Source organism: Arachis duranensis, chromosome 2 (assembly GCF_000817695.3).
Source record: "Arachis duranensis cultivar V14167 chromosome 2, aradu.V14167.gnm2.J7QH, whole genome shotgun sequence".
Lineage (NCBI taxonomy): Eukaryota > Viridiplantae > Streptophyta > Magnoliopsida > Fabales > Fabaceae > Arachis > Arachis duranensis.
Genome location: NC_029773.3, coordinates 73,338,846 through 73,353,880, shown reverse-complemented (window position 1 = coordinate 73,353,880; position 15,035 = coordinate 73,338,846). Strand labels below are relative to the sequence as shown.

General features: G+C 40.7%; 1 protein-coding gene across 1 annotated transcript; it reads right to left on the bottom strand.

Moving 5' to 3' along the window:
- Nucleotides 1-11,899: 11,899 nt before the first annotated feature.
- Nucleotides 11,900-13,027, bottom strand: LOC107474912 (uncharacterized). Its single transcript, XM_016094557.1, has one exon. It carries the CDS (start codon nucleotides 13,025-13,027, stop codon nucleotides 11,900-11,902), a length of 1,128 nt encoding a protein of 375 aa, XP_015950043.1.
- Nucleotides 13,028-15,035: the final 2,008 nt, after the last annotated feature.

Here is a 15,035-nt window from a genome sequence, read left to right as displayed (position 1 = left end):
CAGAATAGTTACTCCCAGAGCGAGAGAGTGATTGGGCTCGATCTCATCGCTGAAGGAGCTTTTGATCTTGCTATGCTGCCATGAGCCTGGCAGGGAGAGCATCGTCCGGGTTCTCTGGTCGAGGTCGAAAGTCCGAAAAATGCTTGGCCAAACCGCCACTTGTCCGCTGCTTTTCTCGAAAGGGGGGTTTTCTAATTGCAGTTCCTTAAGCGTCATAATGGCGTTTTAATATGAAAAGAAGTTTTGGGTTTTCTTTCCAATTTTTCCCTTCGCTCCTTCCTGTTTTCTTTGAAACGTTAGGGTTTTACTTTTGTAACCGCTTCTCTCTCTTTTTATATCTCTCTGATTTATAACTTCTTTTTCTTCTGTCACTTCTCCTATTTCTCTATTTCTCCATTCACTGCTTGCTTTCCTGCCTAGTCCTTTGTTCATTGTGCGTTCATTCGTCCTTCTTTTTACACTGCATTATTTTCTCTACTCGCTTCGAGAATTAGGTTGGTGTTTACTTAATTTCTGCTTTATTTATGATGTGTTTTTCTTTCGATTTGTTTGCTTCTACATTTGTCTATCCGAGGCCATTTTTCTAGGTAAAAGTGGTAGGAAATTAGGGGGTGTCACTAGTTTTGTGATTGTGGTAATGATAGAGAAATGGAGGAGATGCCGCTGTTTTTTGGGCTTCCTTTAGGTGTGCTTAGTGAAAGTCTTTTGCATGGTTCTCCTTTTTTGGAGAGTGGGCTGACGGTGGTGCCCCCTTTCTTAGGTATGGTCCGGTGGAGGAATGAGGGTGCTAGGGCTCCGGTTGTCCCGACCAGTGGCATCGCCAATACTTACTATTGGGTGACTTCTGATGTGTGGGAGACGCCGTCCTGGATTACGGAGGAAGTCCTCCAGAGACTCCGCGATGAGGGCACGGTTTGTGGAGATGGTGAGGCAGAGCGTTAGTACGAGCTTGCACTCGACAGGATGGACGAGACGGTTCATTATATAAATCCTGATTCTCCCGGAGTTGCTGACTCGATGTGAATTTACGTATCCATATTCACACAATTGGGTGTGTGGCTCCGGTTTTCGGAGTTTGTTCAAGAACTTCTTAATCGTTGTTCGGTGGTGCTGTCTCAGTTGTATCCCAATAGTTGGACAGCCATCCGGACCTTCAAGTTGGTTTGTAACTACTTGGAGCTTCCAGCTCTGGTGGATGTTTTTCTCTTCTTCTTTTTGTGCACCCTTCCGACCAAGGAGGGGAAGTATAAAAAAGGTTACGTGACGTTCCAGGCCCAGTCAAATCGGCAGATCTTCGGGTTGTTTGAGGATTCCTTTCATGGTTTTAAGGGGTGATATTTTAAGGTGCGCCCTATTTGGGGGCATCATCCCTTCTGGCTGACCTAGGAAGGGGAGCGTCGATTCGCGACGTACTAGAATTTTGGGGCTAGTGCGTCGTACTTGACGCGAGTTACTTATGAGGGTTTGTCTTCTGAGAACAAAGATATTGTTGATGTCTTGTGGTCAATTTTCGGAGATCATCCGTTGAATCTCTGGAATGTTATGGGTGATCCGGTGGCATGTCGGACTTACATTGGTGGTTTTTTTTATGTTTCCTTTGTTTTTACTTAATTTTTATCTTTGTTTCCCGAGTTCGACTCTTGATGCTATTTCTTCTCTCACTACAAGAAAAATATATTTTAGTGACAAATTTTTAGTGGTAACATAGACTTCCATGTTTCTGCCAATTTGATTGGCAAATACCTCGTCCATAAGGCATTGATATATTGCACTTGTATTCTTAAGTCCAAAACGCATAACCTTATAGTAATAGTTACCATATTCAATAATAAAGGCAGTTTTATTTTTGATTGGAAGGATGCATTAAAATCTTGTTGTAACCAGAATATGCATCCATAAAACTTAACTTTTGATAACTTGAAGCATTGTCAACTAATGAATCAATAGATAGTAAGGGATACACATCTTTTAGGCATGCTTTGTTGAGATAAGTGAAATCAACACATATGCATCATTTATTATTGTGTTTTTTTTTTACCATTATCACATTGACCAGCCATGTTGTGAACCTGATTTTTTGTATAAAACTAGCACTGATGTGCTTTTTGGTCTCTTCTAAGGACGCTTGCTTTTTCTCCAGGCCGAAGTTTTGCTTTTTCTGGACTACAGGTCGGGCAGATGGGTTGAGTGCCAACTTGTGAGAAATGATCAAGGGTTCAATCCCGGATATATCTGCTGGTGTCCATGCAAATAAATCGACAGGTTGTTGTAAGAATTTTTGAGTTGACCTATTTTCTTCCGGGCTTAGAGTTGTACCTATATAAGTAAACTTGTCAAGGTCATTATTAAAATATACTTTTTCTAGTTCCTCCATTGGTGTTGGTTGCTCAAGGAACTCTGCTCTGGGGTTGAAGTCTGCGAGTGCTAGGAGCTCGTTAGAATTGTGGACATTGTTCACTTGAGCTTCTATAGCTCAGTTTGGCAGTTTGAGACTAATGTTGTAGCATTAACGAGCTTTATGATGGTCATTGTGAATAGTTGCGATGAGGTCGTCCTGCACAGGAAACTTAACACAGAGATGAATTGTAGAAACTATAGCGTCGAACTTATTTAAAAAGGTCGACCAAGTATTAAATTGTAAGAACTGAAACAATCGACAACCAAATATTGAATGTTAGAGGTTTTAGATAGGGGATGCTCACCCAGTGTGGTTTGTAACTACACAGAACTCAATGCTGGACACGTTCACCTGAGAATCCTACCAGGTCTCCAATAGAGGGCTGGAGTATGTTATTGTTGAGCATATTTTTTTGAATATAGAATAGAATAGAACATTTGCATTGCTTCCAGGATCTAGCAATACTTTGCGCACCAAAAGGTCTCCCAACTAGACAGATATAACAAACTAACAACTGGGTCACCAAGATTTGTGGTGTTTGCATTGAAATCAGATGTCTGAAATGTCATCTGTGGGAAATGGGGAAATGATTGGGCCTCATTGGAGGTTCCTTCTACCAAGAGCATAGCTTGATACGCGCGCTTCCAGGCAGATCTTGTTGCTTTTCCATCTGTAAAACCTCCATGAATACATTTAATAACTCCTCGTGGTTGGTCGGGATGATGATTAATTGTTTTCTCTTTGTCCCATAAATATTGCCATGCAGAGATGTGGTGGGCAGAGGATGTGGCATGTTTTTGTGTGTGGCCGCTGATGTATTTGTCTAGGTATCTTTGCCGAGCTAACCACTCTAATAGATCTTTGACGATCATACATTCATCAGTAGTGTGCCCATGCTTTTGGTGAAATGTGCAATATTTGGATTTAACCGCGTTCATTATGTCTTGATAATTGCTGGCCTTGCGGGGAGGCTTGATGAGACTTAAATTTAGGATCTCCTTGATTATGCCGTCCCTTTCGGTATTAAACTGTGTATATGAGTCAGAGTGAGGAGTTAACTGGAAGGCCCTTTTGCTGTCCCGAGCTTTATCCTCATCTTTGCTACTGTGAGTTTTCTCTGATTTCGGAACTTGGCGGAGTTTCTCAATCTCCATTTGACCTTTAGCCTTCTCACAGAACTCGACTAATATTTTTGGCTTTGCAACCGTGATTATTTCTTGAAATTTTTCTGGTCGGAGTCCTCTTTTCATGGCATGCAGATGCACTTCAGGGTGAAGGTCTGGTATAGTAATTGCTATCTTTGTAAAATGAGTAATATAATCTTTCAGGCTTTTATTCTGTCCTTGCTTGATTGTGTTTAACTAATCAGAATCATGTAAATATATAGAAGAGGCAGCAAACTAATACTCGAAAAGTTTTTCTAAGTCTTGAAAACAAGAAATAGAATCTGCAGGCAAAGAACAAAACCAATCAAGTGCAGGACCTTTTAAATAAGTAGGAAAACAACAACACAAAACAGGGTCAGAAGCACCGTTTACTATCATTACAGATCAGAATTTCTTGACGTGCTTTCTTGGATCACCCAACCCATCATAAGGGGTTAAGCTGGTAGGCAGAGTAAACCTCTTGGGCATTTGAAAGTTCACGACATCCGTGGTGAATGGGCCAATAGCATTGTCTAGTTGATTCTCCTCATCGGCTCGCCGACCTTCTTCACGTCGCTGGGTTTCAAAGCCATGTGTTGGATCAAATTGGTATTCCTTATCTTCGGCTCATTCATTATGATCATCATTATTTTCAATCCGAGTATGGGTCAACTCGGCTATTTGGTTTGCCATTTTTTAACTCTCTTCGCTATGCACTGATTAGCTTGCTAAAACTCAGTCACCATCCAAAGTAGTTCAGAGGGTCTGGGAGGCTCTTGATCAGCCATAGGTGGATGGGAAAATTTTGAGGCCTAGGAAAGAAGGAAGGAAGGGCTTTATTTCTTAGACCCCATGGTGAGCGCCAATTATTCTTGTGTGGATGAGCTTGGTACAATTCATCTCTTTGATGATTAACTCTGAACTTCTTGTCTTCACTCCGAGCTTTTCGTCCAGAGAATATGCCTAGGTATAGGAAGAACAAAAAGAGGAGAGAGTACCTGCAAATGCATTCCGATGCTTAAGTCAGTTCAATGTGTATTCGTGTATATCCAAGATAAAACATCTTACCTTTTTATATGAGATCGGGTATTAGCAGTTATACTTTCAGCATTCATTTTTATTGATAGATAATGATGGTGTATTAGAACGTTATGATAATTGTTTGTGGTATACGAATCTGAGTTATAACGTTTAAAAGAGTTATAACACATAGAGCCGAGATATAACGTAAGGAGCCGATTTATGGCTTTTTAGTTGAGTTGTAATGGTCATATCAATATTTATTTGATTTTAAAAAAAATTAACTATTTAAAACTGTTAAATTTAAATTTAAAAATAAGAATACTAGTAATATTTTTAAATTAAAAAATTTAAATTAAAAATTTTAAATAAGTATATTCGTATTATTTTTAAAAAAAAGGACAAGCCTAATAAGTCCGCAAATTACATCGTTACTGGTTCGTCCTGGTAAGGATCGCTGAGTTATAGCATTTTCGAGTAATGTACTGTCTCTGCTGGAGAGCTATACATCAGTCCTAACTAAAACACCGCGGCGAGAATACCTAGAAAAGATACTCCAATGCTCAAGTCAATAGAAGACTTAATAAGTGTGATAAAAATAATATAAAACTCAAAGCAGAACCTGATCCTTTTCGAGGTTGTATGCTCGGTTTTATAGATGAATGTTTTACACGTTGTGTGGTTAAGTCCGAGATTCTCGGTCGGTTACTTGAGTGCCATTCGTAGCAAGTTTAATTTGCTGATCTTGTTTGAATATTCAAACTTTGAGTCCGATCTTATCATCGTATTCCGAGATATTTGGGATTGCTTAGGTGGCCGAGGTATAGGGTACGCATCATAGCCCCCAAACTTGCCTTGGTTTGGACAGAAAGAAGGTGAGCTTTTCATGAATGTCTTGTATACCTCGGCCCTCGACTTTCATGTTGGTATTCTCTAGCCCCAAGCTGGCTTGGTTCTGTACGAAATTTGAAAAGGTTCTTGCATTTAATTCATTTCTTGTCCTTCGCGCCTTATTGACTGATTGATTTGAAAACGTGTTGCGAATTTCTAGGTACTCCTGACCGTTTGATTGTAATGAGAGTGAATGATGTTTTTCTAACGGTTGAGATTAAAACCTTTCGTTTGTAACGGTTTACCCATGTCTTGTATTAACTATGTTTGTAACTCTTGGTTTTTCTCCTGAACATTTTCGCTTTTTTGAGGATTTTATGTGTCTTATCACAGAATGACTAAAAAAGGTGAGTGTTAACTTCTAATTCCTTCTGTTACTTCCTACTTTGTTTTTCTCCATTTCTTCTGTTTGACGGGAAAAGAAAAGGTTGTGGTTGACGCAAGAGTTAGGCGTTATGCTTCTCAGTTCAATGATGATGAGTTTGTTAAACTTCTTGGCTTGGGTATCTGGGTTAGGGAGGGTAGTGGTATTAATATAGAAATATTACCTTATGGGGAGGGTGATCGTGTTTGTGACTGCTTGTGTGACTGGTCGTTCTTCTATATGTATAGCTGGTTGTTTACTGAGTTAGGTGTTAGGCTTCCTTTTACTGAATTTGAGTGTGGTGTCTTGTACTGGTTAAACTGCGGCCTCACCCAGCTTCATCCAAATTCGTGGGTATTCATTAGGGCTTTTCAGGTGTTAATGGAATTGTTAGAGCAACTTCCTTTTCTTAGGCTTTTCTTCTCTCTTTTTCAAGCTAAAGGGGTCGGACGCAGGTTGTGGGTTAACTTAAGTAGTCACCCTCGTCGTGCGATTTTTGGCTTGTATAAATCTTCTTTCAAAGATTTCAAAACCATGTCTGTTAAGGTTAGGAGCGTTCCCGAGGAATTTCCTTTTTTCTAAATGAGCATATTGTAAAGAGGTTCCTTTTGTCCTGGTGTCTCGAGCCCTACCAGGTGTTAGATGTAGATGATAAGCTTCCCGATGATGACATTGTTATGGAATTTCTTTTTGAAACATTGGGCTCGAAGGGATTACTATCGATTGCTGAATTGTTGAAATGCGACACTGATAGACAGGTTGTATTAGATTATATAGGTAATCCGGGTTGTTCTGTTTTATTGCTTAGCTTGGTATTGGTCTAATTATGTTTTGTATCTTTTTTGTAGCCAAGAAAACCCCCACCATCACTATTGCTGGGTTGAAGTCTTTCTTCAGCCAACGAAAAATGAATGAGAAGGAGGGTTAGATGAAAAATGCGAAGAAGGGAGTAGGGGCTGCCATAGTGGAGCCTGAGCCAAAACCGAAACAAAAAAGGGGCCAAGTGAAAGAAAAAATTGGTGAGGGTTTTGAGGGTAAAGATGATGCTTTCGCAAACCTTGAGATGGTCGAATTTGCCTACGAGTCCCAAAAGAGGTTGCATGGCTATGTTGAGAACAAGCATGCTAGGTCGTTGTGGGGGAAGCTCTTCCCATTCACGACTTTGGCTAATGAGCTCTGTCGGTTTCCTGATGATATGAAGATGATAAATGAGGTTGACTGTGCTGGAACGAGCCAATTTCTTCAGGTTTGTGCAATTGTTTTTAAGATTTTGGTTTTGCTTCTGGTACTCCTTTTGATGACGCTCTTTCTTTAGGTAATTGGTGCTCGTATTGTAACTATTGGGAGGGCTCAAGAGCTTGCTCTTGAGAAGGAGCAGAAGGAAACTCTGGACATAACCGAGCTGTCTTCCGCTGTGCAGGAGAAAGAGAAAACGATTGTTGAGGTTTTTTCTTCCCTGAGACAAAAAAATCGGAGCTTGCCGAAGAGAGGCGTCTGCAGCTTTCCTCTGCCAAGCAAACAAAGACTGTAAAAGCCGAGAATGAGTAGCTGGAGTCCAAGATAAAAGAGTAGGAGACTAAGGTCTATGAGGCCTTTGCGCAAGGCTTTGATCGGGCTGTTTCTCAAATCAGGGTATTATTCCCTAAATCTGATGTTTCAAAGGTTGATGCGACAAAGGTCGTTGTGAACAACGAACTTATATATGACGAAGGAATGGTAGACAAGGAGAGCAAAGGCTCGAGTATTGGCAGTAAAGAGGAATAGATTACTTTGCTTTCATGACTTTTCCTTGTTTTGTTTATTCGTGTATGACCTTTTGTTTTGGATACACATTTGCTTGACTATTTATTTGTTGTATGATCTTTTGAATATTTCCGAGTATGAAGCTCAGATTATTTTGAGAGGTAGTATTCGACTGTTTGCTTTTGAAATGTAAAATATATTGCATTATGCTACATTTGTGGTTGTTTGATATCAAAATTATGATAAAGTAGAGATTGGATTGATAGAAATGGTAACGGCTTTTGTACAATAAATTATGGCATCTGGCCTCATTAAAACCCTCTTCGAGTAAAACCCAATTTTCTGGGAAAAAACCTTCGAAGTGGGAAAAAGAATACCTTCATTTGTTGCTTATATTACATGTCATGATTGGTACTTCCTTAAGGAAAGCACATTCCATGTCCCTGGAATTGGGTCTCTTTTAAGTGTTTCTAATTTGTAAGCCCCCAGTCCGAGGACTTGTGCAACTCGGAGTGGCCCCTCCCACTTTGCTGACAGCTTTCCATGGGCTTGTGGTCTTCTTGCTTCTTCTGTTTTTCGAAGGACGAGTTCTCCTTCTTCAAATGCTCTGGGGACGACTTTCTTATCATGTCTCTTCTTTCTGAGCTGTTTTGTTGCTCGTTTTCTTATTGTTTCCATGTCTCGTTCCTCCTCTACTAGGTCTAAGTCGGTAATTCTCATGCTGGAATTTTGGTATTGGTCATATAGCTCGGTCCTTAGGGTGGGTGTGCCGACCTCTACCGTTATGAGCGCCTCTGCTCCATATACCAGTTTGAAGGGGGGTTTACCCTATAGCTGATTGAATTATTGTGTTGTAGCTCCATAGGATTTCTGGAATGAGCTCGGCCCATTCACCTTTGGCATCGTCGAGCTTTTTCCTTAAAGCCTGTAAAACAACTCGGTTAGCTGATTCGACCTGTCTATTTGTTTGTGGATGCTCGACCGAGCTAAAATGATGTATAATATTAAAATTTTGCAGAAACAAGACAAGGTTATGATCGGTAAATTGTCTTCCATTATCAGGGATTATTTCTCTTGGTATGCCATACCTACATATGATGTTTTTCCATAAGAAATATCTTTTTCAGCTGTTATTCGTGCCGATGGTTGTGCTTCTATTCATTTTGAGAAGTAATCAATGGATACTTAAAGGAATTTTACCTGCCCTATCACTTTTGGGAAGGGTCCGAGGATGTCTAGTCCCCACCTGTCGAAAGGCCAGCTTACCTCTAGAGTGTATAAGTTCTCGGCTGTGATTGTTGAGATTGTGGTGTGATTTTGACAATTGTCATATTTCTTGACTTTAGCAATGCAGTCTCTTTTTATGTCGGCCAATAGTAGCTTGTTCATAAGATCTTAGCAGCTAGAGCTCGGCCTCTGATATGGTTTCCGCATACCCCTTCATTTGTTTCATCCATTATTACGTTGGCATCATCTTTTTTAATGCATTTCAGGAGTGGTTGTGAGTATCCTCGTTTGTATAAGGTGTTTCCTATTACTGTGTAAAAACTTGCCTTTCTTCGAAAGAGATTTGGATTTGGTTCTTCCTCTGGTATGGTGTTTGCATTGATATATTCGAAAAAAGGTGTCCTCCAGTCTTTTATTTGTGTGATGCTCAATATATAAGTTAGTTCAAAGCTCGGCTTGTTAAGTGTTAATTGTGATAGTGCCGATGTGTGTGTTGTTGGTCTAGTAGTAGCTAATTTAGATAATACATCTGCTCTAGTATTCTGTTCTCGATTTACATGAATAATTTCAAATTTATCAAATTTTGATGAGATCCTTTGTTATGAGCCAGTACTTCTCTAACAAAGGATCTCTTACCTGGAATTCACCTTTGATTTGTTGTACTACTAGTAAAGAGTCGCAGTAGGTCGTGATCCGAGGTATTCGAAGTTGCAGGGCGAGTTTTAATCCTGCCAGTAGAGCCTCAGACTCTGCCTGGTTGTTGCTTGCAGTAAAACAGAATTGTAATGATTGCTCAACTATTACTTTGTCTCCCTCTTTTAGTAGTACGCTACTCCACTTCCTTCTCAGTTTGATGCTCCATCTACGTGTAGATTCCAACTTGTCTCTACAGAATGTGTCTCGACAGTCATTTTTGAGACGAAGTCAGCTAGTATCTGAGACTTCAATATTTTTCTTGATTGGTATTGAATATCGAACTCGGAGAGCTCAATAGACCACTTAATTAATCGTCCAGCAAGCTTGGGTCTAGTTAATATTTGCCTCAAAGGTTGGTTAGTTTGTACTACTATTGTATGGCTCTGAAAATAGTGCCTTAGTCTCCTTGCTGCGGTGACTAGTGCTAGTGCCAGCTGTTCTATCTTCGTCTACCTCGTCTCCATTGGCTGTAGTACTCTGCTAACAAAGTACACTAGCCTTTGTGTTTTCCCTGTTTCAACAACTAGAACCAAACTTATAGCATGGTTAGATATTGATAAGTATAAATGTAATGGTTTACCTGTTTTTGACCTCTGGAGTATTGGGGGTGATGTTAAGAGCTGTTCTAGCTCGACAAAAGATTTCTCACATTCCTCGGTCCATGCGAATTTCTTATTTTTAAAGATTGTTTGAAAAAAGTGATATGATCGGTTGGCTACTGCAGGTAAGAAACGTGACAAAGCAGCCACCCTCCATGTAAGTTGCTGGACTTCCTTTTTTGTTTTCGAGCTTACCATGTTCAATATTGCATCACACTTCTTTGGATTTGCTTTAATTCCTTGTGAAGTCAGCATGAAGTCGAGGAATTTTCCTCCTTGGACTCCACTGGATTGAGCCTCATGTTGTATGCTCGGACTGGGTTGAAGACTTCCAACAAGTCGTCACAATGCGAACCTTGTGCTGGTGTTTTCGCTATCATATCATCAACATAAATTTCCATATTCTGACCTATTTGTTGTTGGAATACCTTGTCCATTAGTCTTTGATATGTTGCACCTGCATTCTTTAGACCAAAGGGTATTACCTTATAACAAAAATTTCCATGTTCCGTAATGAAAGCCGTTTTGCTTTAGTCTTCTGGATGCATCAGGATCTGGTTATAACCAGAGTATGCATCCATAAAACTTAAGCTATTGAAACTGGAAGCATTGTCTACTAATTTATCAATGCAAGGTAACGGATAAGCATCTTTAGGACAAGCTTTATTTAAATTTGTAAAGTCGACGCACATGTGCCATTAACCTGAGCCTTTTTTTTTATCATTACCACATTGGAGAGCCATGTGGTGAAGCAGATCTCTTTGATGAAACTCGCGTTGAGGAGATTCTTGGTTTCCTATAGTGCTACTTGCTTTTTCTCTTCCTTGAGGTTTCTTTTCTTCTGGGCAACAGGTCAGATTGCCTTGTCAATAGCTAGCTTGTGGCAGATGATCTCTGGATCTATTCCAAGCATGTCGGCAGGTGTCCACGCGAATAGATCGGCGTTGCTTCGAAGTACTAAAATTAGCTTTGATCGTTCTTTCCCCTCTAGAGCTTCTCCTATGTATGTGAACTTCCTACTTGCTGGAGGTTGTCCATTGGTCGAGGTCTCTCCCTGAAATCCTCCCTTGGATCAAGTTCGGATAGTGTCAAGACCTCGCCAGTATTTTGAGTGACTTGCACTTGTGACCGAGGTGTCTTCTTTGCCGAGTCTTGCTTTAGGCTAGCATTATAGCACTAGCGAGCTTCTTGGTGATCTGCATGTACTGTTGCGATCCTATTTTCCTGCACAGGAAACTTAACACATAAATGTAAAGTAGACACTACTGCTCTAAATGCATTTAGAGCAGGTCTTCTGATGATAATATTATAAGGAATATAACAATCTAATATCAGATATTAGATATCAAGTTATTTTGACAAATCATTTTTAACCATATATGTCCCATTATGGGGACCCTTTCTCCGGAGAAACCGACCAGTTCTCTAGAAGATGGTTGTATTGCTTTTCTGATAATTTCATTTTCTTGAAAGTAGAATAAAATAAGACGTCGGCACTGCTACCTAGATCTAGTAATGGCTTCCTTACCAACAGTTCTCTAGCTTGGATGGAGATTACCACTAGATCATCGAGGTTAGGTCTTGCCGATTTGAGGTCGGATTGAGTGAATGTTATTATGATGTCTGGATCTTTTTCCTTTCTGGAGTGTGTTGTTCCTTCGATCGCTAGCATCACCCGATAATTTTGTTTTCTTGCCGAGGTTGTTTCACCTCCACCCGCATAGTCTCCTGATATGTAGTTGATGATGCCTCTTGGGGGGTTGGGAGAAACCCATTTTTCTTTGTCCTTTTAAGTTGATGTTTTTGGATTTTCATCTCACCCAGAACTGGCCTCTTTGGTCTTACGTCCTTCGATATAATTGTCTAGGAGACCTTGTCGGGCCAGTCTCTCCAATCGGTCTTTGGCCACTACGCACTCGTAAGTGGTGTGTTCATATTTCTGGTGAAAGGAGCAATGCTTGCTTCTGTCCACGAACCTTTGGTCTTGATAATTTCCTTCTCGGGTAGGCGGCTTGATTAGTTTGGCATGGAGGATTTCCTTTATTATATTTTCTCTCTTTGTGTTGAATTTGGTGTAAGTGTCGAACTTTGGGTTAAGCTTAAACGGCCTTTTGAAGTGTCTGTCCCGTGTGCTTTTGGAGGATTTTTCTTCGTCGCGCCTATGCGTTTGCTTGTCCACTCTTCTAGCTTCTCGGAGCTCTTCTATCTCCATTTGACCGGCCGCCCTTTCATGGAACTTTTCTAGTGTTTTGGGTTTTGTTACGACTATCATCACTTGGAACTTGCCTGGCCTGAGGCCGTTCTTTAGTACGTGGAGATGCACCTTGGGGTCGAGGTCTGGAATTTCCATGGTTGCCTTGGCAAACCTCGTCATGTAGTCCTTTAGGCTTTCTTGAGGACCTTGTTTAATGGTGCTGAGGTAGTCCGACCCGTGAACATATATTCTAGAAGCTGCAAAATAGTCAATAAAGGATCTCGCCAACTCCTCAAAGCAAGTGATAGAACCTGCAGGAACCTTAGAAAACCAAAGTAAAGCAGCACTATCTAAATAAGTTGAAAAAGATCGACAGAGAACAGGGTCAAAGGCACCATTGAAAAATATCATAGATTGGAACTTTTTGATGTGGACTCGGGGGTCACCGAATCCTTCGTATAGTTTGAGTCCAGCTGGCAGCACAAAATTCTTCAACATCTGGAAACTCATTACGCCTTCAGAGAAAAGATTGTCGAGTGTGAGCTTCTCCTTTGGTGGAATAGTCTCGTGTGGCTCCGTGGAGTTATGTTGTGCGTTTGAAGAGTTCGACCCCTTGGGATCTCCTTCGACGTTTTTTCCATTTTGATTTTTGGAAGACAGTTCGGCCAGTCTATGGACTTTGGCCTGAAGTTCAGCGATCTGCGTCGAGAGCTCGGCCTGCGTGGGTTGTTGGACCCTGTTATCTGCCATGCTTGAGGATTGGGAATCCTACAAAAAAAAGAGTAAAAATTAGGAAAAGAAAATTGTGGGGTTAGATAAATTCTGGCCCTACGGTGGGCGCCAAATGGTTCGTCCCGGTAAGGATCACCGAGTTATAGCATTTTCGGGTACTGTACTATCTTTGCTGGAGAGCTATACGTCGATCCTGACCAAAACACCGTGGCGGGAATACTTGCAAAAGATACTCCGACGCTCAACTCAATAGAAGGCTTAATAAGTGTGATCAAAGTAATATAAAACTTAAAGCAGAGCCTGATCCTTTTTCGAGTCTGTATGATCGGTTTTATAGATGAGTGTTTTATCCGTTGTGTGGTTAAGTCCGAGATTCCCGATCGGTTACTTGAGTGCCGTTCGTGGCAAGTTTAATTTGTTGATCTTGTTTGAATATTCAAACTTTGAATCCGACTTTATCATCGTATTCTAAGATATTTGGAATTGGAGTGAGCACCCAACCCGGTCCCTGTCCTTTTCCTCGATGGACATCACAGCCCTTGTCCAAAAAAAGGGACATATCAGTCCCTGTCCCATACTTTTGTGAGACTTTCCGGTCCTTCTGTCATCTCCCCTGACCAAAACAGACGGAAGTTGCCTATGTGTCAGTTAACGTTGTTGAGTTGGAGGTTAACAGTCTGTTAAGTTTCACGTGGCCATTAGAAAATGGATAGGGGTCGATTTGTCCCCCTTTGGAGACCTAAAACTACGTCGTTTTAGTGGTCTGAGACTTTCGTTTTGATTGAATAAGGGAACGTGATGTTGGGGTTTCCATATAAACCCACTGTGTTGCTTTGATAATTACCAGAAAACCCTAGTAGAGCAAGAGTCGTCCCCTTGTAGTGATTGTTGACCTCTTGAAGTTGGAGCGACGTGCTGACGGTGTTGCTGACAAAGTTGCTGACTGACCTCCACATATTGGTGTTGACGGTGCTTGGTTGAAGCCTGGACGGAGATTGTACGGTGTTTGCGACGTGCCAGGTTAGTGTGGTCCTTTCATTGCCTTTTCAAATGTGTGTTGTCGTTTTCAATAAGTCTGACTTATTTTGGCATGTACATTGTTTGTGTGGTCCAAGAAGAATAGAAATAGTAAATAATGTCAGTGGAGTTAGAAATTGAATTAGGGTTTCTAATTTAAAAGTGAAATTGAAATGGAGTCAAATTTAATTTGTATGCTAGTTTTTGCTTTAATGTATGCATTATATTATACTACAGTTGTCTGAATATTTTGCTGTTTCCGTGTTTCATCACGGGAGAAAGTTTGTGAAATACAGTGGGGGGATATATGAGTTATGTGGATGGTAAAGTGAAGAGGTTCCCACCAATGGATTTGGATTATGTGAATTTTTTCGATTTGGTTGTTTTATTTAAAGAGTTGGGTTATGTTGAGTATAAGGAGATGTATTGGTATGATATATTGGCCTCTAACATGGAGTCTGGGCTTCATCCCATTAAGAATGATCATGAGATTAATGAGATGAAGGAGAACAAACTCAAGAATAGGGACAGTGAGGAGTTTTACATTTATTTTGACCATCCTGTAGATATGCCAGAGGTGGTAGGTGATGGCTTGGCAGGTGAAAATGTTGTTTTGAGTGATTTTTCATCAAGTTCTGATGACGGATATGAGAGTGCCGAGGATGAGGCATGGAAACCACCTCCAGCTGGTTATGAGGAGGACTCTGACACTAATTCTGATGAGAGAGTGCTTAAGAAGAAGACAGATAAGAAGTCTACTCCAAAATAAGTTGTAACCCATAACAAGAAGAAAGGTAATGACAAGGACATCTCTCCTAGCACTGCTAAGAGGCTGGCCTCAAGGAAGTATTTTGGTGTGAGGAGAAAGTATATCTTGAAGGATGAAAAGTCTAATGGTGGGAGCAAGGATAAAAGTGGGCCTCATGCAGCTGATGCAAGCCCAAGTAAGGATCAAAGTAGTGACCCTGTAGATGGTGGGCTACATTATGGATCCAACATTGACCCAAAT

Coding starts and splice junctions, on each gene's coding strand:
- LOC107474912 (XM_016094557.1), bottom strand. CDS start 13,027: ATGGCAGATAACAGGGTCCAACAACCCACGCAGGCCGAGCTCTCGACG.